This window comes from Myotis daubentonii, chromosome 19 (assembly GCF_963259705.1).
Source record: "Myotis daubentonii chromosome 19, mMyoDau2.1, whole genome shotgun sequence".
NCBI lineage: Eukaryota > Metazoa > Chordata > Mammalia > Chiroptera > Vespertilionidae > Myotis > Myotis daubentonii.
This window is the reverse complement of record NC_081858.1, coordinates 9999504-10024488: the sequence shown is the minus strand read 5'-3', so window position 1 is coordinate 10024488 and position 24985 is coordinate 9999504. Positions and strand designations below refer to the sequence as shown.

At 59.4% G+C, this 24985-nt stretch overlaps 1 protein-coding gene across 1 annotated transcript in view; it reads left to right on the top strand.

Moving 5' to 3' along the window:
• Positions 1-24104, top strand: part of DTX1 (deltex E3 ubiquitin ligase 1) — a 31467-nt gene extending 7363 nt beyond the window's left edge. Inside the window, exons 3-10 of the mRNA XM_059676957.1 lie at positions 8971-9652; positions 20296-20357; positions 20738-20899; positions 21193-21254; positions 21683-21841; positions 21932-22093; positions 22191-22280; positions 22888-24104. Of these exons, the coding sequence (XP_059532940.1) occupies positions 8971-9652; positions 20296-20357; positions 20738-20899; positions 21193-21254; positions 21683-21841; positions 21932-22093; positions 22191-22280; positions 22888-23112 (1604 nt within the window). The 3' untranslated portion in view covers positions 23113-24104. The remainder of the gene's footprint in view (positions 1-8970; positions 9653-20295; positions 20358-20737; positions 20900-21192; positions 21255-21682; positions 21842-21931; positions 22094-22190; positions 22281-22887) is intronic.
• The last annotated feature ends 881 nt before the right edge of the window (positions 24105-24985 follow it).

The window sequence follows — 24985 nt, the reverse complement described above, 5'->3', positions numbered from 1 at the left end:
CCTGCCCCAGCACCTTGGACAGCGCCGTCAGGTCCCTGCTACTCCTGCAGGGTTAGGGGCGAGGGATCCTGGGTCAGATCCTCCTCCGGGCCCCTCTCTCTCTCCTCTCACGTTCCTGTCCCCCTCCCCTCTCCATCCTCCCCTGCTGTCTCCCAGCCCTCCGGCCTCATGGGTCTACGGGAGCTGGGAGCTGTAGCGTCCGACCTAGAGATGAGGGAGGTGCTGGAAGCTGTGATGGGAGGTGGTGGGTTGGAGTAGGGAGGTGATGGGGAAGGTGGTGAGAGCTGGGGTGGGGGAGGGATGGGGCTGTGATTGGAGCTATTCGTGGTAAGGTGGAGGGAGGGGGCACGAAGAAGCAGGTCAGATGGGGAGGGGAATAGCGCTGTCTGTCCTGGGGAGGTGATGGGAGAGGTGGCAGGGATGCCGTGGGGGCTGTGACCGAGGTAGTGAAGAAGGTGAGAGTGGAGGGGAGGCATGGGGTTCTATGGGGAGGTGACAGAGGATATGGTGAGCAGGTGGTGAGGAGGGGCCAGCGTGGGAAGGTGATGGCCAGGGCTGGTCACAGTGGAGGCGCCATTCAGGCTGTGGACAAGGGGTCCCTAGCTTCCTCCTCAGCGTGGAGTTGTCAGGGGGTGGAGATGCCCAGAGCCCTCCAAACCTCCCTCCCCCACATCTGTCTTCCTCCTTCCTCTTGTGCCTTCATTACGCTCAGGGGGAACCGCTCCCTGGGACAGCTGCCCCCCCACCATCCCATCCAGCCTCCCAGCTGCCCCTGACTGATTCCAGCCAAGAACATGGGGCCCCGGATCTGGAACTGTCTGCCTCAGGGAGCCTTGTTGGTGAGGCCCAGACTCCAGACTTCCTAGCCGTTCTCCAGGGATCGGGCGGGGGCGCGGGGGGGGGGGGGAGGGGGGGGCATGTGACTTTGGGTAGACCACATTCCCTCCCTCAGCCTCAGTTTCCTCCTCTAATATGAGTCCAACTACAGCACCCATCTCGTGGGATTTCGGTCAGTATTCATTCATTTATTCAGCGGGAATTTAATGAGCACCTACTGTGTGCCAGACATGGTCCTTAGTACCATGGATGCAGAGTGAGTAGGAAGACACAGACTGCTGCCCTCCACGCCTTCTATTCTGATGGGCGAAGTGACAGGAGCCACAGGAGGCTACACACTGAGGAGGTGCCAGGATGGGGGCTATTCCCGACCCTGGGGCCTCAGGAGCCCCAGGTCCTGTGTGGCTACGTCCACTGGAGCCAACTGCCTACCTCTCTGGGCTCCTCCCATTGTCTCCCCGGAGCTGTGCTAGGCTGCCACCCCCACCTGCCCAGGCAGTAGTGGCCGGCAGGTGACGGGGTCCCGGAGGGAGTCTGGCAACAGGCCTGGAGCTGAGCGCCCTGAAACGCAGAACAAAGGATGAGGCAATCAAAGGAGGCAGCACTGGCAGCCACAACGGTCCTGCCAGCAGCCACGGCACAGCCACCTCCTCTCCCGGTGACAGGCTGGCCCTGCCGCCATTAGCCCTCGTCCCCTCTCCCTCCAACTGCAAGCCGAGTGCGCCAGGGGAAGCCTAGAACTTCCCCGAAATCGCACCATTGTGGAGCCCTCCCCACGCCTCTCTTCTGGGGAACAAAGCTTCATTCATTCCAGGTGCTAGTCACCTGGTGCGGGAATGGGAGTCAAGGGGCCTGGGGTCAAGATGTAGCTCTAATTTGTAAGTGATTTAGGCCATCTCTCTCTCTCTCTCTCCTCTCCTCTCCTCTCCTCTCCTCTCCTCTCCTCTCCTCTCCTCTTCTCTCTCTCTCTCTCTCTCTCAACCAGTTTCCCCATCTAGACAAAGACTGGGAATTCAAATGGTTACAGGCCTGGGCAGCTAACAGAAGTGTGTGCAGTGGCTGGGAAGGCAAAGGTTTTCAAACATTGTTCTCTAGTACCCGGCACACAGTAGGTGCTCAATAAATACTTGAAGACATGAATGAGGCCACTGTGACTCAGCTTCCATTAACTGTTGCCGAGAAGGCCAATCCTTGTGGCCACATCTTTGGATGTTTTGGTATCGTTGAAATCCAGGCTTGAGCGAGACCACCCCAATTTTTAAATGCCTGGTCATTTCCTGCCCTTGGATGTTGCCACTGGCCCAGGGGGTCCAAACCCAAATGGAACCCAGACGGCGTGGCTCAGTGGTTGAGCATCAGCCTATGAACCGGGAGGTCAAGGTTCGATTCCCGGTCAAGGCACATGCCCAGGTTGCGGGCTCAGTCCCCAGTGGGGAATGTGCAGGAGGCAGCCGATCAATGATTCTCTCTCCTTAGGGATGTTTCTCTCTCTCTCTCTCTCTTCCTCTCCCTTCCTCTCTGAAACCAATAAAAAATAAAAATAAGAATAAATTTTAAAAACCCAAATGGATTGGGAGCCAGATGACTGGGAAGACCCATACAGAACCGTTAAGTGGGGAGAGCCGGCTTCCGGCTGCCAGCGGCCTCCAGGGTGAGGGCCTTTCAAAACCGATTTGAAGGTGGTGTCCTCTCTGACTGCCCTGCAGCCCCTCGGCCTTCCGGGCACAGCTGGAGACCCCCTGCCCCCTCCCGGGGGAGCCCGGCCAGCCTCAAATGTGCAGAAACCGCTAATGGGCTGTTGCTCAGCTTGACACGTCCACTGGGAGAGTTTGGTGGAAACAGAACACTGCGGGATTATTGATCACAGGGCAGAGGGGTGGCGCCTGGCCATAGACTGCAGTTCTGATCCCAGCCTGGCCACTGCCCCAGCCAGACCCCCCTGTCTCCCAAGGAGTCCTGGGGGTCAGCCAGCCATGAGGGTCATCAGTTGCGGGGCGGGGGGGGGGGGGTGGGAGGCGCGTGAAGGGAGAGGTGCTGGGTCACAAAAGTGTGTTCTCTGAAAGCAAACAGTTGTTATGATTACTGCTGGGTTGGTGGAGGATTCGGTGAAGTCCCTTCTGGGGCCCGGCATCCAGTGGGTGCTCAATTCATGCTTAACCCTCTGCCCTACCCCTAGGCACAGGCCTCCGCCTGCAGCGGGACTCCCCCACCTGACAGGATGTCCCATGACTGCCTCCCACAGGCCCCCCTTCCCGTCAGGGTCTGCGTGCCCCCAAGCTGAGGTCACTTCCCTCTGGGAAGCCAACCCCGGGGGAGGGTTCCCTGCTGGGCCGGGGAAGGAACCCTTTGGAGGCTGAGGGGCAGGCAGGGGGGCTCAGGGCCCCCCCTTTCTCTCAGAGATAGCTTCTTTTTAAGGCAAAAAGCTGGGTCCTGAGACACCCACACCCCCACCTGTAGGCAGAGGGTCAGATTGGAACCATATTCTCAGAGCAGGAACCTCTCACAGCAAAACTGAGGGCAAAGCTCAGGTAGTGAGTTCCCCGTCACTGAAGGTATCCTAGTCCGGGCTATCGCTTAGCTGCGTTGAACCCCTTAGCACCAGTCCATTCCTGGCCTTTCCTTGACTACATGAATGGAGCATCCTTCCCAGCCCCCCAAGATTACACTTCTCTGGGCCTTGGTTGCCTCATCTGTAAAACAGAAATAAATGCTGGTCCCTCCCTGGAAGAAGCCACGTGAGCATAAAACGAGTTCGTGCAAGGAAAGTACTGAGAGCAGCAGCACCTGGTAATTGCGAGTGCCCAGTCAACGTTGGCTCTATGGCTACTGTCCGCTCTCGTTGTCTCTCCTCTCCGCTCTCCCCATCTCCTGGCTCACTCTCTTGTTCTACTCTACCGTCTCCGCCTCGAGGTTCGGGATTTTGTTTCTTTATGTCTCCCAAACTGGCTCTCTCTCCGCCGCAGCTGTCCTATATCTGCCTCAGCGGCTCCCGCTTTGATCTTGGCCTCTGGCAGTCTCTCTGGCATGTGGTCTCTGCCTCTGTGCCTATCTCTCCCTATCTCTCTGGTCTCCATCTCTCTCTCGTCTCTGCCCCAGGCGTGAACTGGTCACTGGCTGCCGTGGCTGCGGCCGCCCCCACACCCGGTCCCAGGGGCCCAGCTCCTGCAATCCTCCCGCTGACATGTGGCCAAAGCCTCTTTCCCCTCGGTTCAGCTGGAACCAGATTGGAATTTTTCAACCAAACATTCCTAAGGAACGGAGGAGGGGGTGGGGGACAGACAACAAAAGCAGACGCACAAAAACAGGCCCAGAAATGGAGCGTGCCTGACCCGTGTTCCTAACTGCCATGGGGACAGGCCCCGGTGGCCGGCACAGCTGGGTGCCCTCAAGGCCCAGGAGGCGGGAGGGGCGCGGCCTGCTCAAGGACACCCCGCCGCAGAGTGGGTCAGTGAGAAAGCCCAGCCGCCCTCCAAGCCCCGGGCTGAGGCCCTCCCCGGCTCCCAGGCTGAAGAACCTCCAGTCCCATCTTACACCCATTGTTCTGGCTGAAAATCTAGGCCAAGGCCACAGTGGAGGAGAAGGCATATTTCCGCCTCTGCTCCCTTGAACATCTCGAGATTGCAGTCCAGGCAGGTCACCAGGGAACCAGCTGGCCCCCCTCGGCCTGGTGCAGGGCCAGCGCGAGCGGGAGAGGTGGACGGGCGGGCAGGAGCGGGCGTTGTGGGGCGCAGGGCCCGGCGGGAGGACAGCAGCTGCCCTAATTACTCCGGCTCTCCAGGTTCCAATCTCGTTTGAAAAGGACTCCAGGGACGCAGCCTTTAATAACTACCAGTAAACAGGCAGGAAAATCGATACCTGGTAAATAGAGCCCTGGAGAGAGGGCTGGCCGGGCGGGCTGGCTCTGGCCCGGCCCAGAGGAGCTCCCAGAGGCCTTTGTTGTAGAGCTGGCCAACGCTGCCCTTAGGAACCTTGTCCCCGCCCCCACCCCCCCCCCCGACCCCCCGGGGACCCTGTGTGTGCTTTGGCTCCTGCTCCGGCCTCCACTCCCTCTCCACGGACACGGACTCCTCCTCCTTCCCACTCCATCGGAGCCCTGACCTGTGCCAAGTAGGTTGCCTGTTTCAGTGGCAGATGCCTCCCTTGTGCCTGGTACTGGCAACACCGATCTGGTCCTTATCCTCCTGACAGCCATCAACCAGTGAGGAAGATTAAGAACAGAAATGAATAACTGAATCACAGTACAAGGATAGACATGCAACAAAAAGCTGTGTATAGCAGTGAACAGAAAAGCACTTCCTGGAGGAGATGAGCTTGGGGAGGGTTTTGTTGGATGAATAGGAGTTTGCAAAGTGAACAAGGGCGGGGAGAGGCTGAATGTGGGTAATGTGTGTCATAACAACAGGCATCTTAGCTAACATTCATCTAGCACTTACTCTAGCCCAGCGCTCCGCTAAGCGCCCATGACATACATTACCTCACTTTGTCCCACAGCTGGTGTTACTACCCCATTTTACAGATGAGAACGCTGTATGTGGCTGTATGTGGATCCAGAATTTGCACAGGGCCTGTGAGACTGCTGAGTTGTGTTAACCACTCCGATCTGCAACTCCCACACCTGATCCTGCTCGCTTTATTTAACTACAGAGGTGGTTAAATAAAGCGAGTTCCCATCCCTTCTCTTTCCTTCCCTTCCCATCCAGGGCTCACACCTTCCAGGGAACACAGCACCTTGACCCTCAGCAGGAGGCCAAGGGCGCTACTTCAGGCACATCAGACCTGAAGATCATCTCTCGTGAGCCCCCATTTTGCAGACAGGGAAACTGAGGCCCTGGGAGGAGAAGACAGCCCTCAGGAGCAGAGGCAGGAATAGGAGCTGGGATTTCCCCTCTAAGTCATCCCCTCTCATGCCTGCCCTGGAAGAACACTGTTGTCAAGGGGAAAAATCAATACGCACACACTCAATTAACATGATAAATCAGACATCAGCAGGAGGCTGCCTGGAGGCCCCGGGGAACTTTCCATATGATTGGCTGGAACATTACAGGGGCCCAGGGACCCATCCCCTCCCTGCTCCTCCCACATCAACCGCTGCAGCTCTGTGCCTCGAGTCCCTCAGCTCTTGGGGTCAAGGCAGTTGACACAGGGTAGAGGAAGTCCACAGCCCTTGGATTCTAAGTTCTAACAGAGAGAGCCAGCCAGCGTGGCTCAGTGGTTGAGCATTGACCTATGAGCTAGGAGGTCACGGTTCAATTCCTGGTCAGGGCACATGCCCGGATTGTGGGCTCGATCCCCAGTGGGGGGGCGTGCAGGAGGCAGCCCATCAATGATTCGCTCTCATCGTTGATGTTTCTATCACTCTCTCCCTCTCCCTTCCTCTCTAAAATCAATAAGAATATATTTTAAAAATAAATTCGAACAGAGAGCAGGACCCAAGTGAGAACAGTCAGAGGAATCTGAGCCGGTGGAGTGGGGGGGAGGGGGGATCATGATGGGTCCCCACCCACCTGGCTGCAGATTCCTGGGCCAGGCAGCCTGGGGGATGCCAATGACCGGTCGTGAGGGCCTGCTGTGTGCCAGGCACCGTGCTAGACTCTTGGGGTACGGCCATGAGCAAAGCGGTCAAGACCTCTGTCCTTGTGGGCTGACGGCCAGTGGGAGGTGACAGGGAGCGAAGAAAGTGTGCAGATGATACATCAGGCCGGGCAGTGCTGGGTGCCAGGAGGAACACTGAAGCGAGAATGAGGATGGGAACGGGAGGGCAGCGTTCCGGGGGCCTGGGAAGGTCTCCCCAAGGAGGTGACATTTGCACAGAGATCTAAAAGAAAGGAGGGAAGAAACTCGGGGAACGTCCAGGCATGGCTAGGTCCTTCTCCAGGTGAGGGGACAGCACACGCCAAGGCCGTGAGGCTGGCAGCGTTGGGGATGTTTGAGCAACAGCAAGCAGGTGAGGGTGGCTGGAGTGGGGTGCGAGGGGGCCTGTGTGGAGCACGTAGGGCCTCACAGGTCATGGCCAGGACTGTTATGCCAAGTGAGCCTGGGCAGCCAGGGGAGGATGTGGGGCAGACGGAGGATGCGAGCTGACTTGCCCTGAGCAGGACCCCTCTGGCTGCCATGCGGGGAACAGATGACAGCAGGCAAGGCCAGAAGCAGAGGCCGGCCATGAGTCTACTGCCATAGTCCAGGCGGCAGACATACAGCGGCTTGGCCTGGGGAGAATCGGGGCAGTGGGGGAGGAAGGGTCCGGTGTGGGATGTATTTGAAGGCGGAGGTGACTGGGTTTACTGAGAGACGAGGCATGGGCTCTGAGGGAAGGAGTGAAGCCCCCGTTTCGGGGGTTGGTGGCGCGAGCAGCGGGAAGGACAGAGCTTCGGCAACTGCAACAAAGAGACTTCAGGAGGCGCGGGTTCGGGCGGGGACAGATGGGAGCTGTGCTTTAGCAGAACTAAGGTTGAAAAGGTGCCGGGGAGGTGCCGAGGGGACACGCCTCAGCGAAGATGTGGCTGGAAATGACCAACTTTAGAATCATCCGAGACAGGACAGTGTTTGTCTTGATTGTTGCTTTTATCAGCCGCACAAGGAAGGTCTGCTTGCGCCCATTTGAGAGAGGAGAACAGGAAGGCTCAGAGACGTCGAGTCACCTGACCGTAGTCACACAGCCGGAAAGTCAGGCAGTCAGGCCCCGAAATGAGGTCAGCCTGCCTCCTGGCCCCGGGGCCCTGCCCACACCCTGGGCTCCGTGGCTCTTCTCACCGAATCCTCCCAGCAGCCCGAGGTGAGAGGGGCAGGGTGAGTCACAAACTAGCATCACCTTCATTTTCGAGATGGGGCCACTGAAACCTAGGGGGGCTTAAGGGACTTGCCCACAGCTGAGGAGCAGTCAAGTTTGCAATTTTCCTGCGGGCGTGCCCCGACGAACCCAGCCAAAGAGTCTTTCCACGCTGGCCCCAGGCCAGAGCAGGCCAAAGGCGCTGAGAAGTCCTGCAGCCTGGACGTGGGGTTATCTCTGCTGAACCCCGTGTCCCATGGAGCCTTGCTCTCGGGGAGTACCTGGAGCTTTGGGAGCCAGGAGCAGGGGTTGGGAGCGAGGCCTCCGTGACCGCGTTTTTGAAATGGGGCCGTGGGTATGCACCTGGCTGGGTTACCATGTGTTTTTACGTTCTTTTCGAATGAGCACTCGGCGGGGAGTCCTCCGAAGAGCAGGTGTCAGCGAATGTTTGTTAAAGGAAGGAGCAAGCGAACAGACAGATGAAGGGAAAAAACACCCAAGCGGACAAAGGAATGGACCGGGGCAGGGATAAGCAGAAAGGCAGGAGGGAAGTGAGAAGAAGGGACCCGTGTGTGAGCTAATGAACTCACGCTTACGTTCAACAAGTACCTCTGAGCCCCGACGGTGTGCAGGTGCTGGGGATACAGCCGCGAGTAAAACAAAGTCCCTGCATCGTGGCGGTGACAGTCCCGCCAGAGGAGACAGAGAGCAAGATGAGTAGGTAACATAGAAGGTAGACCAGATGGAGAACACGGAGGAAGGAGAGAGGGGAGGGGAAATGTGGACTGAGGCGCACATTTAAAACAGGGGGGTCGTGAATGAAGGGATGACCACACATGGATCACGGAGTCAGGGAAGGGGTGAGCGTCAATGCAGGTGTGAATGAAAGCATGGTGGCTGCCGCGGGCATGGGTGAAGGGACCAGTGGGAGGATTGTTGGATGAATGAACTGAGGAAGACATGACTGTGTGGACTAGGGCAGGAAGAAATGAATGCGCTAAGAATGATGGGATGAATGAGTGAACTAATGAGGGTCTGCATGCCACCCACGTGTCTGCACGGATCTCTGCCCCGCCCAGGTGCTGCTCTGCTTACCTTGCCTGGGGACCCCCCCACCCCCACCCCAGGACCGCGATGTAATTCGGTGCCTGGCTGGCCCCTGGGAGGGGGAGGGAGCCTGCCTGCCCATCCTGCCCTGGCCCTGCCTTGCTGACCTGCATGGCGTGCTGTCCTGACACCACCTCTGTGGACCCTCCATCCCCGCCCTGCACTGCTCTCACCCACCCGCTCTGTACTGCCCCTCCCCCCCCACCCCCACCCCCACACCCCTCAGCCTCGGTCCTGACTCCTCCCGCTTGTGAGCGCAGGCACCATGCGGCCGGTGCGGCGCAACTTCTACGACCCCTCGTCGGCGCCGGGCAAGGGCATCGTGTGGGAGTGGGAGAACGACGGCGGCGCCTGGACGGCCTACGACATGGACATCTGCATCACCATCCAGAACGCCTACGAGAAGCAGCACCCCTGGCTCGACCTCTCGTCGCTCGGCTTCTGCTACCTCATCTACTTCAACAGCATGTCGCAGATGAACCGCCAGACGCGCAGGCGCCGCCGGCTGCGCCGCCGCCTGGACCTCGCCTACCCGCTCACCGTGGGCTCCATCCCCAAGTCGCAGTCGTGGCCCGTGGGCGCCAGCTCGGGCCAGCCCTGCTCCTGCCAGCAGTGCCTGCTGGTCAACAGCACGCGCGCCGCCTCCAACGCCATCCTGGCCTCGCAGCGCCGCAAGGCGCCCCCCGCCGCCCTCCCGCCGCCCGCGCTGCCCCCCGGAGCACCACCCGCAGCGCTCGCCGTGCGCCCCAGCGCCACCTTCGCCGGCCCCACGCTCTGGGCCGCGCCCGCCACCAGCCCCACCGAACCTGCGCCGCCGCCCGGGGCGCCCCCGCGGAGCCCGAGCGCCCCCAGCGGCGCGCCCACCCCGGGCCAGAACAACCTCAACCGGCCGGGACCCCAGCGCGCCTCCGGCGTGAGCGCACGTGCCTCCATCCCGCCCGGGTAAGACGCCCCTGGCGCAGGCGTGGCTGCCCAGAGGGCTGGGAGCAGAGAATTACCATCGTAGTCATAAGCCTAAGCAATAGTTAGCATCTATTAAGCATTCACGGTGTGCCAGGCGTTAACTAAGCGCCATAATGCGTTTCCACTCGTGTATCTCCACGCGAGGACCCTGTGCGGTAGGTACACTCACTCCCGATGTACAGACGAACACACTGGCGGGGGAGGGTCAATAACTTCCAGGATCACACAGGTCACAAGTGGTGGGACCGTAGCAACAGTAATCAGGGTGTGCGCTCCATGTTTATTTGCTAAACTTTATCTGCACCGTCTCGTTTATCACTCCAACTAACCCTGTCATGCCCACATGACTGATGGAGAGGCTGAGGCTGGGGAGAGGTGCGGTACCTTCTGCGAGTCACCCAGGTGGAGAGCAGGGATGGAAACTCAGGCCTGTAGGATCCAGAGTCTGTGTTGTGTTGGCTGCGATTTTTAGATGATCCCCCCTCCCCCCAGCCCCCTGTCCATGCCCATCTCACGTGGAGGCTCCAGCAAGCACAGGCCACTTATCCAAAAGGGTCCCCCTAGAGGCCGCACCTGAATTAGCACCATGATTTTGGGCTAATACTGTGGTTTGCAAACTGGGTTCCAGGGACTCCTGGGGTGACCGGAGATAGTGGCAGGAGAGGGTGGTGGATAAGAAGTCACACACAGGAACTGGCCTCTGCTCTTGTTTTAACCAAAGTGGCCCTTTTTGGGATCGCTTTTATGACTTGGCAGGATTTCCCAGTGGGATTTCATCGAGGAAGGGAACCCAGGTCAGACCAAGATTGGAAATTCCTGGGTTAAGGCATCCAAGCCCCAGGATAGGGACCCAATGAGCCTGTGGGCTGCTCGCCCAGACTAGTTTCAGCAGAGGAACAGGCCCTGAGGGAGTGGGAATGAGAGCCAGGAGCCACGACCTTGACCTTGGGACAGCCCAGAAGGGAAAAGACCAGGTGGCGGGATCATGATGCCCAAGAGGAGGGGCGGACACCGGGCACTGGGCACCGGAAGCCAGCCCCGCTTGTATCCCTATGGCATGGCCCAGGGGGTTGCCCTTGACGACCTGAGACCAGCAAAGGTCATATCTGGATACAATCTTTGAGGTCACCCCCTCCAGGCCTCCCCTTTCACCAAGGGAAACTGAGGCCTTGAGAAGGGAAGGGACCCCGAAGTGAGGTGGCTTCTGTCCCCTTGAGAGTCTGCTTAGCTTCAAACCCCCTCTCCGCCACTTCTGAGCTGTGAGATCGGGGCCAAGTCCCTCCCCTTCGTCGAGCCTCAGTTTCACCATCTGTGAATTGGGAGCAGGACTCCCCATCACGTGGAGAGTCTGTGTACCTGAACACGGTGTCTGCACCCCACAGCCGTCCAGCAGTGACAGGTGGGGCTGTTTTTGTTATCCCGGAGGAAGGCTGGTGTGGGGGGCAGGGGCTGTAACTTTCCATGGGGAGATGGGCCGCTGCCACCTGCCTGCCTCACCCTTCCCTTCCCCGCCAGGCCCCTCCTCTCGGGCAGGCCCAGTGCCAACAGACAGGAGACTTCAGGAGGCCCGGAGGGGCTCACCGCTGGGGATCCGGAGGCTGGAGTGTTCATTATGGCTCCTTGTCCTTAGCAGCCTGTCTCCGGCTCCCTGATGAAGAGGAAGGGTTGGGGGCCCCAGAACAACAAGAAGAGTGGGACGACAAACTGGGGGGGTAGGATGGGGCAGAACCAGGGACCTTCTCTTTGGGGCTGCATTGTGTCCCCACTGGTGGATTGTGAAATTGGAATGGAATGGAACGGAAGAGGGTGGAGTGGCGAGTACGGGTCGGTGTGGTGCATAGCAATAGCAAGAATGGCTCCGTGAGCCTTTCGCATCGTTCCTGCCTGTGTTTAATGGTTTGCCCAGTGAAGTGAATTTCTTAGTCACCATGAAACTGGTGAAAGCCACTGTTTTAGAGCAGGCTGGGAATTACCCGCTTTTATTGCGCAATGTTAATCCTTCACATGTGGGCTGTGGGTGCAGGGTCACAGAGCACACAAGACAAGTAGGGTCCAGACTGATGGGGAGGCAGACGCAGAGCAAGTAAACACGTAAATGAGCACAATCACTGGAGAGAGAGGGAAGCGCTGGGGAGGGAGTGGGGCGGGGCAGTGCGGCTGGAGGGGAGAGGGTGGTCGGGCAGACCCCTCTGAGGAGGCAGCCAGATCGGAGAAAGGCTGTTCCAGGCAGAGGGGACAGCGTGCACGACTTCGGTGGCACTAGAAGGACATGGCATGTTCAGGGAAGGGCTGGACGTGTGAGGAGGGCGGGATGTGAGAAGGGGAAGGCACTCAGGCAGGGGCGCTGTAAGTGCAGAGGGTGGCGGTGGGAATACAGCCAGCAGGTTCCGGGCACCTCACGGGGCGGGGGGGCGGGGAGTGTTCCTGCTGGGACCTTAGGAGCTGAGATGTTTCCCAAGTGGAACTACAGAGCCAGATTGGGGGGCGTTCGGGGAGCCTGGGCTTGTGCTGTCGGCAGTGGGGAGCCATGGAGTGTTCTTGAGCTCAAGGGGGCTGTGGGGCTGTGGGGCTGTGGGGAGAAAAGGATGGTTCCTGAGGGCGCTGCTCATTACGCATGTCCCCTAGGACATACCAGAACTCCGTTCTCCTCAGCCACGTGCGCCTACGCCTCTACATCCTCCCGTCCTCCTCCTCCTGGGTGCTGTTTGTGACCCTGAGGACCAGACAAGGGCCCCCTCATCCCTCCCAGCCTCGCGGAGCCGACCCAGTCTCACCTCCGCCCCTCTGGCCTCCCCTCCCCAGCCAGACAAGCCTGTGTGGAGATCGCCCAACCCTCATCCCCAAGGAACGCCAGTTAAAAATCCCCTGGCTCAGAGTGGGGGGTGGGCACAGGCCCCGTGAAGTCTGCTGCCCGTGAGGGGAGGGGGAGGAAGGCGGGGGCGGGGGGGGGTGGCAGACCCTGGTCCCTCCCACCTGCAGCGTCCTGTTGCCAAGGTGGTTGAGGCCCAGGTGCAGCCAAATGAGGGGATAGGGATGGGGTCTCTGAGGAGCCAGGCAGCCAGGCCTCCCACCCCCACCCTGGTCCCCAACACCCACCCCCCCCTCACGGCCCCCCACACAGTCTCACCTCTGAGTTACGGTGTCCAAATGTCTTCTCTATAAGGACCCCAGTCATGTCACTCAGTGCCCGCCCGCGTGACCTCACCTCACTCACTTCTGCAAAGCCCCTGTCCCCACAGTCTAGGGCCTGGCCGTCAGAATCCAACAAGAGAGGCCCGGGGAGTACGATGCAACCGCGACAGTCTCTGCGACTCTCACAGCTGAGTCTTGGTCTCTTTCCGTCGGTGTCTCCCTGTCTCTGTCTGTCTGTCTGTGTCTGTGGCTCCTTCTCTCCCGCCTCTGCCTCCTCAGCTCTCTCCCTTCCCCTGCTCCCTGCTCTCCACCCTCCCGTTCTCCCACGCGGGACTCAGGCAGACCCCGAGTCCAGTCCTGCCCCGTCCTTTCCCAACGGGGCGACCCTGCGTGCCCAGAGTTCCCTCCGTGTCCCCTAAAACGCGGCGTGACCAGCACGGAAGGGCGGAGTGGACTCTTCAGAGCGTCTGAGTCCATCCTCACCCCACCCTCATCTCAGCCCTGGGTGGGCCACAGCCCGGAGGCTCAGAGACAGCCATTGCCTTGCCCCAGGCCACACAGCCAGGGGGGGGCAGAGTGTCTCCAGGGCTGGGGTTTTTTCCATTCGCCCCGGTGCGGGGGCGGGGAGCCAGCTGGCCGCCGGGCCTGGGGGACCGCAGGGGTGGGGAGATCCGCCCTGGCTCCCAGAGGGCAGCGTCCAGTGCTTTGGAACACAGCTGCGGGCAGACTCAGAGTTTCCACCCCACGTGGTGGAGGGAGGGAGAGGGGGCCGCTGCAGGCCTGTTTTTCTGCACTGAGCACTCACATGTCGTCCCAGGCTCCCTGTGGCTGTGACACGCGATCGCCAATCTGAGTTCCCACTTTGTGGGAGGCAGGTCCTGTGAGCCCCACTTTGCACGCGAGGACATGGAGGCTCCCAAAGCCTGGCGCTTGCTCGAGGTCACAGAACTAGGACTCTGATTCAGAAACCTCCCCGCCTCAGCCAGGGTGTCCCACCCTCCTGCCTGCCCTGTCCACATGTCGAGCCATGGTCCCAAAGACACCCCCCAGCCCCCGCCACAGCCCTGATGGCACAGAGGGTCAGGGACCCCGGAGCAGGGGCTGAGGTTGGGCCCTGCTTCAGCATCTCCTCTCCCTGTGAGCCCGGCAGAGCTCCAGGCCCGCTCTGACCCTCGGCTTTTGCACCTGTGAGCTGGGGCTGACCACCCTGTCATTGTCCAGCTTGAGGCCAAATGTCAAAGCGGCTGCCTTTTGAAGTCTGCGTCACTGACATCCCCTCCGTGGGAGAGGGTGCGACTCCCCCCACCGCACCCCCGCCCCAGGCGGGAGGCCAGCCTCCTGGGTGCCCGGTTCCCCGGGAGATCTGGTTCTTACGGAGCCTCTTCCTGTTTCCTGGGCGCCAGCGGCTCCTGCTTTTTTAATCGTTTGTTTCTTTTGTTTCCCTTCTCTTGGGCTGTTTGCTGCTTCATGAGAGATCCGCACGCACTCCTTCTGCATTAAGGGTGCTGACCCCTTTATCTGTCACCTTTTCCCCAGTTTGCTACTTCTTTTTACCTTCTCTCTACCTTGTGTTCATCTGTTCCTTAACTAATTAATCCATATGTATCAAGCAACTGCTGTGTATCAGGTGCTATTCGGGACCCTGGAAATACATCAGTGAACAAAGCAGACCACCCCCACCCTCCTGGAGCTCACATTCAATAAGCAAACAAGAAAAATAAATTCTAGAATATGGTAGAGTCGTAACTGCTACAGAGTAAAAAAAAAAAAAAAAATTAAAGGGATGTAGGGAGTGGTGAGAGGGATGTAATTTTAAATAGAGAGGCCAGGAAAGGCCTCCCTGAGAAGGTAACATTTGAGCAGAGATTGAAGGCAGTTGAGAAGTAGAACGCTCACAGAACTGGGGTGAGAGTTCCGAACAGAGGGCACAGCTTGTGCAAAGGCCCTGAGGCAGAAGCAGCTGGGATGTTGGAGGAGGCCCATGTGGCTGATGAGGCTGCAGGGGGTGAGCCGTGGGAGAGGAGGTCAGACATGAAATGGGGCCAGTTCTCCGGGGCCCGGAGGCTGCGTCGGGGACTTGGGCTTTGATTGTGCGTGAGCTGGAGCCCGCAGAGTTGTGAGCCGGGAGAGGCTGGTGTGACTTTGTTGTGACAGGGTCGCTGGAGATTGAGAATAGCCTGCAGGTGGGGCTGAGCAGGAGGCAGGAGGGGTGGGGAGGTGGGCTTTGATGTGGTGGTTATGCTTGAGTGTTTTCCTTCTTCTTCTTTTTTTTTTTTTTTTTACTCCTAGCAGTGATTTTACGTTTTCACTTAAAAGAGTCCACATTCTGTTTCTGCAGTCCTTTATTAGGTGTTACATCTAAATGCTTTAAAAAAAAAGAACTGAAAAGCTCAACATGAGGAGTCTCGCCCTCAGTGTGTCCCCACCTGGCCTCCCGCCGGCCCACCCTCCCCCCTTCCTGGCCTCGCGGGTGTGCAGTGGCTGTAACTCCGCGTGGCTGCTGTTTCCCCACGCCTCAGCCTCATCACAAGGTCAAACCAAACACCCCCACCCCACCCCGCACTTCCTGCCCCCGCTCCCTGGGAGGCCAAACCACACACTCCCGTCTGCACAGGACGCCCCAGGCCGTGGGAACCAGCCCAGTCCTCCTCTCCCCTCCCCTCCCCTCCCTTCCCCTCCCTACTGGGCTCCCCCCCCCCCCCCCCCGCAGAGCGCTGCACTGGGCAGGCAGGGAGATCAAGAAGGTGGGGGAGGGTGACCCTGATCCCCAGGCCTCTGGGTGAATCTGACCCCCGAGTGGCAACCGCCCCTCAAAATGTCTCCCTCGGGGGCTTTTGCCCCTTTCACCCCTAGGAGTGGACGGGTGTGCAGGGGTGAGAGGCCCTTTTGACAGAGGGGAAACTGAGGCCCATAGAAGCTCCGGGCTTGTCCGAGTAGACAGGCGCCCAAGCGAGGAAAGGGGACGTGAGCAAGGCCTCCAGGCAGCAACCAGATGGTTTGCACGTTTTGCTGGGTCCGTGGGGCACCCAGTCTTCCCAGCGCTGGCTGGGGTGTCCTCCGGCTTCTGGCTTCTGCAGAGGGGGTGGGCGGGACCTGGTGGGCCCAGGACTGTGGAGGGCAGGGGTTCGGGGGCAGGTGGATTGGGCACTGGAAGGGGACAGGGGACAGGAGCCGGACCAGGGAACATGGAAACCCCATGGCATGGCACTCTCATTTCTGCACCCCCCCTCACCCTCTTGGACCCCAATGACTGAGGCCTGGGCTCCCCTAGGCCTCCCAAGGGGCCCCTGGGTAAGTGCCAGGTGCTCTGAGGGCTCCTGAAGCCAATTGGGGGGCCTGGAAACCATCATCAGAGAACAGTGACACAGTTGGCAGGGCGTCCAGGGGCAGGGACACCAGATGCAGGTAGAGGGGTGGAAACTCAGCTGCCCTAAGGGAGTGTCAGTGTGGCTTCCTGCTGTCCTGTGGCCCTGAACTGCCTTGATGCCGGAGCCAGAGCGGGGTGGCCCGAGCAGACAGAGGGACCCACTGTCAGCCTGCTCAGGGCTGAGCCAGCTCCAGGGCACAGGGTACAGGGCCCAGGCTTCAGCCCACCTGGAGGGCACAGAGGTCTCAGAAGGCTGGCACCTTCCCAGATGGCCCCACAGATCAGCCTGGTGGGATCACCCTGCCCACTGACTCAAAACTCCAGGACCCAGAGCCAGCTGGGTGACCCTAGTGAAGTCACTTCCCCTCTCTGGGCCTCAGTCCCAACATCTGCAAAAATAAATGATGAACAGATTCCATCCTGAGCCGTCTCTGCTCACATGGCAGCGACTCCCGGGAGCACTGTGTTGAGGAGGATTCTGCAGTTGCGTTTCTGGCTCCGTGGAAAGGAGTGCTGGGATTGATTGGTGATGCCTGTTATGGGTGTAGCACTACACCTGTCATATGTTTGCCATCCCTGCTCCAATCTTGGGGGGAGGGGAGGTCTTGGCATTGGAGCCCCTGTTTCTAAAGATACTAGACCTCCCTCTGAAGAGACCGCAGAGCTAGTGGAGCACTTCCTTATTGGGCTCAGCTTCCCCATGGAGTACTAACTGAGAACCATGTGAGCGAGTTTCGTCCTCAATCCGAGGGTCACAGGGCCGGGCCGAGACGCTTCCAGAAGCTCACAATCTGGGGGAGGAGATAGGGGTGGAACCACACAACTAGAGAGCAGGAGCGAACATGCCTGAGTCCTCAAAAGAAGAGAAACACAGCCCCGTGGGAATGAAAAGCGGGAGTGGCCATGAGTTTGCTCGATGGGGATCAGACGTGGCCTCCTGAAGACAGTCACCTTTCAGCCTGTCTGCAGAGGGCGGTGTGAACTGTCTGGGCTCCCCAAACCCTGGCCACGGAATGCCTGCCTCGAATTGGATGGGGAGCATTTCCGGGCATTTCCTCGAGGACGTTCGCTTGGGCTGTTCCCACAGGAGGCCACTGAACGTAGTCACTTAGGATGAATGTTGGCCAAGAACCTCCAGGACCAGCGCCTGCCGGGGGTGCTTCTCTGGGACTCCTGCTCAAGGCTCCCTTCAGATGTGTAAAAAAATGCATGGGGACAATGTCCCAGAGCATGTGCACAGGCGTCCCCTTGGAACCTCCCCCCAAAATCCGGGCTGCCTTCATTCGTTCACGAAATAAGTGTTCACTGAACATCTACTATGTGCTAGACATTGGATGGTCGGGGGAGGGGGGCTCTCTGATGAGGTGGGGTTGCAATAGAGATGGAGTGAGCCCTCCCGCATCGGGGGGCAGAGGGCACAGCAAGTGCAAAGGCCTTGAGAGGGAACCGTGCTCAGCAGGTTGTAGCAGCAGCAGGGGGTCTAGAGTAGAGAGGTAAGGGGGAGTAGGAGAGGAGGTCACAGAGGCAGGGAGGGCCTGGTCATGCCCAAGAGTTTATGACATCAGGTCATGATCAGTGCGATGACCAAAAAAAGTAAGTTAAGAGCAAAGAAGAGGTGTGTCTGATAAAAAGACATTTATTAGGACAACCGGCCACAGTGGCTCAGTTGCTTGAGCATCATCCCCCAAACCGAAAAGTCACTGGTTGGATTGCTGGTCAGGGCACATACCTGGGTTGTGGGCTCCATCCCCAGTAGGGGGAGTGCAGGAGGCAGCCGAATGATGTTTCTCTCTCTCCTTTGCTCTTCCTCTCTCTCTAAAATCAACAAAACCTTTTTCTTTTTAATTAAAAGAAGGCAGTGGGGCAGAAGCCTGTGTTAAGTGAGGAAGCAGGACATGTGGATATCTGGGAAGAGCATACTGGGAGAGGGATCCGCAAGTGCAAAGGCCCTGGGGTGGGAATGTGCCTGGCATGTGTGAGGAGCGGCAGGGAGACCAGGGGTGCAGGGGTGGGGGGATAGGGGGTGAGCATGGGGGAAGTGGAGTTCCAGGGGTCAGTACAGCCCCATTTACTCTGAGCAAGGTAGGAACCATAAGAGATTGAGGGCAGAGGACAAACAGGATCTGATGGGGGCGGGGGACGAGCAGGAAGACCAGCGTGGCTGCGGGACCCATTTCTCCCCTGGGGTGGCCAGGCCTGGCTTCTGGTCAGAGCAGATTTCAAGAGGATTTAAAGATTCCTGTGAGCCTTTGCCAGGCTGGGCCCCAAAAGGGCGGGGCGGAGCGTGGAGGGCGGCCCCGCTTCCGGGAGGCCTGCGGGCAGCGGCCTCCTGTCCAGGGCAGGAGGATGCTCTCACTGACTTGGAGGAAGCAGCACATCCCACATCAAAAGGGGGCCCAGGTGGCTCCCACGCTCGGGCGTCGTGGGAACCCTGCTGCCTGGGTTCTCGCAGGGAGCCTGCAGATCGAGAGGGGCTGGGGGCTGCTCTGGGACTGTCCCCCAGCTCACGGAGAGGTAAATAAAAAACAGCCCCGCCGTCACGCCCCACTCACCACGCTCCTCCCAGGAGCGACACTGACTTTGGTAACCCAGGGCTCTGAGGTCTTTAAGGGGCGCCAGAAATCGTAAGAAAGCTGAGACCTAAAACCTTCCCAGGCCACAGGCTCAGCACGACCGGGGCCAGAGCTGCCCCCAAGTCTGCCAAGCGTACTCTTTGCTTGAAGCCAGCTCCCTGATGCCAACTGTGCCTGCCAGGGCCCGGTGACAAGGCAGCATTAGCCAGGCTCAGTCCTCAGCAAGCAGGCTCTGGGACTGGAGCAGCTTCTTCCCCAGCTGTCCCTGCCCCCGCCCTTCCTGCACCCCTTCCTGGCACAGCCCCCAGGCCCCTTGGGCTGCCCCTGGCTTTCAGAACACACTTCTTTATCAAAATGCACCCATCCAGGGACCACGCCCATCCACCGCTGAGCACTGAGGTCGGGAAGACGCAGGCAGACACACTGTGCAGGTCACAGCAGGCTTTGTCACCCAGCTCCTATAGGTGAGGTGTCATTATCCCCATTTTACAGATAAGGAAACTGAGGCTCACAGAGGTTAAGTGACTTGCCCCAGCTTGTCACTGCAATACATTCATGGTTTCCTCTCCACGACAGAGAGAAGTCACGCCATGATTTAGGGGGCGGAGGTGCAGAGAGGTGAAGCTACTCATCCAAGATGACACAGGGACAGTGACGATGGGGACAATGATGGTGAATGCTATTAGAGTCTTTCTTAGGTACTGGGGATGGTGCTCGGCCCTTGATGTGTGGAATTTCATTGGCTCTTCACAGCGAACAGAAGGAAGGTGCCACACTATCCATGTTACACGGGAAACAGGCTTATGGGCTTATGAGGAGGAGGAGGAGGAGGAGGAGGATGTGCTGGGGGCCACCCAGCTGGTCAGTGGTTGACCTGAGATGTGAGAGCAGCTCTGGGTGATTTCCAAAAGTCAGAGCTCTCTGGGGGAGGGGGAGGAGGACAAGCAGACTGCATTTCCTAGGGCCTCTTCATTTGAAGAGAGGACGATGCCTACGTCTCAGGACCTGACGGCAGTAGATATTGCAGAGATGCAAAAAATGTTCATTATCAAATGTCTTTGGAAAACCTGGGTTTGCCATCGCTAACCATATTTCCTGGTGCAGGACTTATCAGAACCTTTCATATGCTCATACATGTTGTAAATTTTCCAAGAGGGAGACTTTGAAGCGTTTCCTAACTTACTGGACCCCAGAATCCTTCTTTCCCAAAACCTTTGATGGGGATTAGTGCCTCATAGAGCAAACTGGAGAGAGGCGGGAATGACTAAGTCGCTGATGGCTGGGTTTCAGGCACAGTGGCCAGTGAAAGGGAGCCGTTGGAACTCAGGTGCTCTGACCAGGGAGGAGGCCGGCTGAAGACTGGGGGAGAGTCGGTACCAAGTCTAGGGGTCCTGGCCACACCCACCTTATCATAGAAGGATGTGGGAGTAGGCATGGAGTTCCCTGGGATCATTCCGGATGACTGGCACAGGCACAAAGCGGTCACACTGTGCCCAGGGCCCCTGGATCCTCTGGTGTGGGGACTGCAGCCTCTTCTCTTCTCCCCTCAGGGTCCCCGCGCTCCCGGTGAAGAACTTGAATGGGACCGGCCCAGTCCACCCGGCCCTGGCAGGTGAGATCCAGCCCACGAGGAAGCCAGGAAGCGGGCCCACCTGTTGGCTTCTTGACTCCACCCCTTAATGAGCTCGTGGGCGGGGCCCCGAGGACACACACACACACACACACACACACACACTCTCTCATGACATCAGGGTGGGCGGGGCCCGCAGAAGGCATTCTTCTTGGCTTCAACCTGCGGTGGGGTTGAGGGGGGAGGCCCAGGGCACACCCCGCTCATCCACCTGAGAACCCCAAGATCCCTGGATGCAAGGCGGTAGGCGGAGTCTGAGAGAGAGGCCCCATGCGTACACCCGATAACACAAGGGTGGGAAGTGCAGGGTGGGCGGGGCCTGGAGGGCGCCCCGCCCCTAACTGCCCAGGCCACGCCCCCAGGGATGACCGGGATCCTGCTTTGCGCCGCTGGGCTGCCCGTGTGCCTCACCCGGGCACCCAAACCTATCCTGCACCCGCCGCCGGTGAGCAAGAGCGACGTGAAGCCCGTGCCCGGTGTGCCTGGGGTGTGCCGCAAGACCAAGAAGAAGCACCTCAAGAAAAGTACGCCCCCCCGCCCCCCACCCCTGAACTGAACCCCGCTAACCCTGACCACAATCCCTCTGACGGTCAGCTCCGATTTGCTCCTGGACTGACGACCTCACCTCCATCTCCTGATCTCAATTCCCGTTCCCCCGACCCCTTCCGCACGAACTCCAAGTTCATCCACCTGCAGCAACCCCTGACCTTTCACCCCTGCCAAGCCCACCTCTCCAACCCCTGACTCCATCCCGAGCTGAGCTGCGGCCTGGGGTAGACTCGGGGCGCCTCCAGCCCACCCGCTTGTGTCCTTGCAGGTAAGAACCCTGAGGATGTGGTTCGAAGGTACATGCAGAAGGTGAAGAACCCACCTGATGAGGTGAGTGCCAGGGGCCGCGGGGCCCCGGGCTGAGGGCGGCCTTGCCTGCAGAGAAGAGAGCCCTCTCTCTCCCCTCCCCTCCCCTCCCCCCGCTACACGAATTCCTCCTGGTTCTGTTACAGTCCCTCCTCCCAGTTTGTGGGTTTGCCTTTTCACTCTCTTCACAGTGTCCTTTGATAAACAGAAAGCTGAGTGTAATAGAATCACAGGTGTCAATCTTTTGGCGATTGACAGTTTTTGTATCTTATTTTCCCCCATAGTTTTTAGGTTTTGCTGCTGACTGTCCTTTAATCTCTTTTGGGGGGGGGGAAGGGAGGGAACCATATATCTGAATTTGGTAGATGGGCGTCCTCTCCCTGTGATAGTTGGGTGCCCGAGAAGGGACGTCCTGCCCTGCCCAGCCCTCAGCCTGCCCCCTGTGCCCCCAGGACTGCACCATCTGCATGGAGCGGCTGGTCACGGCGTCGGGCTACGAGGGCGTGCTGCGGCGCAAGGGTGTGCGGCCGGAGCTGGTGGGCCGCCTGGGCCGCTGTGGCCACATGTACCACCTGCTGTGCCTGGTGGCCATGTACTCCAACGGCAACAAGGTGGGCTGGGGGACCGTGCGTGGGGGGCTGGCGAGGGAGCCCCGCGGAGCCGGGGCCTCCGGGGACCTCACCCAGCCTCCCCTGCTGCAGGACGGCAGCCTGCAGTGCCCCACCTGCAAGGCCATCTACGGGGAGAAGACGGGCACTCAGCCCCCCGGGAAGATGGAGTTCCACCTCATCCCCCACTCGCTGCCTGGCTTCGCTGACACCCAGACCATCCGCATTGTCTATGACATCCCCACAGGCATCCAGGTGAGCCCCCTCGGACCCCTGACTCCAACTCCTCCGACCCCTCCAGAGCCCCCCCACTCCTGTCTGTGGTTCCAGCCCCTGCCGCTCCTTCCTGCAGGGCCCTGAGCACCCCAACCCAGGCAAGAAGTTCACCGCCAGAGGCTTCCCGCGCCACTGCTACCTGCCCAACAACGAGAAGGGCCGGAAGGTGGGTGCCGTGAGGGTGCAGGGCTGTGGGCCAGGGCCTGCTCTCCCACTCCTCCCCACACCAGCAGGGCCCGGGACCACCTAGTGTGCGTCTAGCCCTGCCAGGCACTGCTGAGGTCAAGGTCTTGGCTCCATGTTACGGATAAAGAAACAGCCTCAGAGAGGGCAAGTAACTTGCCCAAGGTCACACAGCCAGTAAGTGGTGGAGCCTGTATTTGAAACCAAGCAGTCCAGGCTTTTCACCACCACATTCTAGGTGTTGTGTCTGCTTCTACTTATTGTTTTTCGAGAGAAGCCAGAAATGCTGATTTTTCATGTGAAATCGGCAGGTTTTTAAATATTGCCAACGAAGTCACATAGTGTGGGGGCCAAACCAAGCTGCAGAGGGCCATCGCTTTGAGACCCTCCCTGCACCCCAGAAAAAACAGGCAGATAACTTGGAACGAGTCCGTCCAGGGAAGGAAACGGCCAAGCCCAGCAGCCACAGGGCCTCCTGCTGGGCTCAGTGGGCCTCATGGAGCCACAGTGTGGCAGGGAGGGGAGGCGGGGCTGGAGGGGGCCGTGGGCGGGGCTACCTCTGACCCCGCCCCCCCTCCCCCGCTCTGCAGGTGTTGCGACTGCTCATCACCGCCTGGGAACGGAGGCTCATCTTCACCATCGGCACCTCCAACACCACGGGCGAGTCGGACACCGTGGTGTGGAACGAGATCCACCACAAGACCGAGTTCGGATCCAACCTCACGGGCCACGGCTACCCAGACGCGAGCTACCTAGACAACGTGCTGGCCGAGCTCACCGCCCAGGGCGTGTCGGAGGCCACGGCCAAAGCCTGAGGCCCCAGGCTGCCCACCTTCCCTCCTGCTTTGCCCCTGGCCCAGCACAGGCCTCCCTCCACCAGGTGTGTCCTCCTGGTGGCCCAGGTTCAGGGCTGGGGAGGAGCCTATGGAAGAAGCCAGAAGCGCTCTGGACATTTGGCTGGTGGCCACTGGGAATGATGGGAAGACGGCAGGCCAGCCAGCTCCGACTCTGGGAGGGTCGCAGGGAGAGCACCAGAAACCACAGCGACCTCCCTCCCACCCCTCACACAAACAGTGTCCTGTTGAACACATGCACGCACACCCACGTGCCTCTACTTGCCCCCGATCTGGGGGGGAAGAGACAGAAGACCCCTGTGACACTCCATGTGGATCCCGTGTGTGTCTGTCACCTCCGTCCATACAAGCTTGTCTGCCAGCAGGATTCAGGTCAAGCACTTAAGGACCTGCTGGGGGAGAAGGGGGCCCTTGGGGAGCTCCGCTGACCCCGTCTGTGTCACCATCTCTGCCCTGAGCAGTTCTGCAAAGGGGCCGGCCAGAGAGGGGGGGCCTAGAGGTATCATTTGTGCTCGTGTCTCCTCATCCTCTGGGACCCTGACCTCCTCCTCCTCCGCCCCTCCCATCCCCAGGCCTAGGTCTGTCCCAGATAAAGGCGCTGTTCTCCTTTCCTCCCACCCCATCCTCTCCACCAAGTCGTTTCCAATGTTGAGACCCAAAGGCCGGGGCTTCTGGCTTCGGGAGCGAGGCGAGGAGGCCTGGCTTAAGCCAGCGGGTCTGAAAAAGCAGACTGGAGAGCAGAGCGTCCATTTCCCTTGCTTGGAAGTGGGCAGTGGGGTGGCTGATGGTCTCGACCAACCAGGGGCCTGTTGCCCAGGCAACTCACCAGCTCCGCCTCTGTTGATTGGCTGCCACGGTGGAAGTCAGCCAAGAATTAAAGGGACGCCAGTGATCGCTCTTTTGAAAACCTACCAGTCCCACTGTGGGTGGAGAAATAAACGGTCTTTCTCCTCCTCGCCCTGTCTTTTCCTGCCAAGGAAGGAGGGCGGGGGGGCAGCTCTGTGACGACCCTAGGACCGTTGCCCCTCTTGGCCTTGGGCAGCTGGCGAGGCAGGGTCCCCATAATTCTCTTGTCCTGGGGCAGAGGGTGTGATGGTGGCAGAGGCAGACCTATCCAAGAGGACAGAGGTTAAGGTTTGTTCTCGGGCAGGGGCACCAAGCAATGCACACAGTGCTCCCTGGTACAATTACTAGGAATGAGGGGCTCGGCTGGGAGCTCAGCGCCTCTGGGAAAGCATGGGAGAAAGCTGGGAGACGCATGACCAGCTCCTTGCTACCTCGGAACCCCAGTCTCTGCCCTGGAGGAGGAGGGCCAGGTTCTGTCTACCGAGGGAAGAGCCAATCCCAGGATCTGCAACAAGCTTCTGATCAGCGTTTGCAACAGCCAGGAATGCCCAGGTGGCTGTTGCGGGTGCTGCGGCTCCAAGCGACCCCTGCTGGCCACACATGGGATAGCGCCGCATCCTGCTCCACCTCCCAATTCAGGTAGGTTCTGTCCCACCCTATAGTCACACAAAACCAGAGTCCTTGGAGGCCCTACCAGGTCTGCCCGTTGGGTGTTTCCAAACATTTTATCCTCTGGGATTCATTCTTCAACAGGCTCTCACCCCAAACTCTAATAGGTAAAATCGCCCAGCCCCGTGATCCTCAAATCCCACGATCATCCAGGTCACCTGAGCAGCTTGTTAAGAATCCTGACTCCTCCCACCCACACTCCTTCAGGTTGTGATGCAGTAGATCCCCTCGCAGCCCAGGGAGCTGCATTTCTAGCAGACACCCCGGGGGAGGGGAGGCTTGGGGCCACACTCTGAGAAACTCCTCCCTGGTTCCTGAG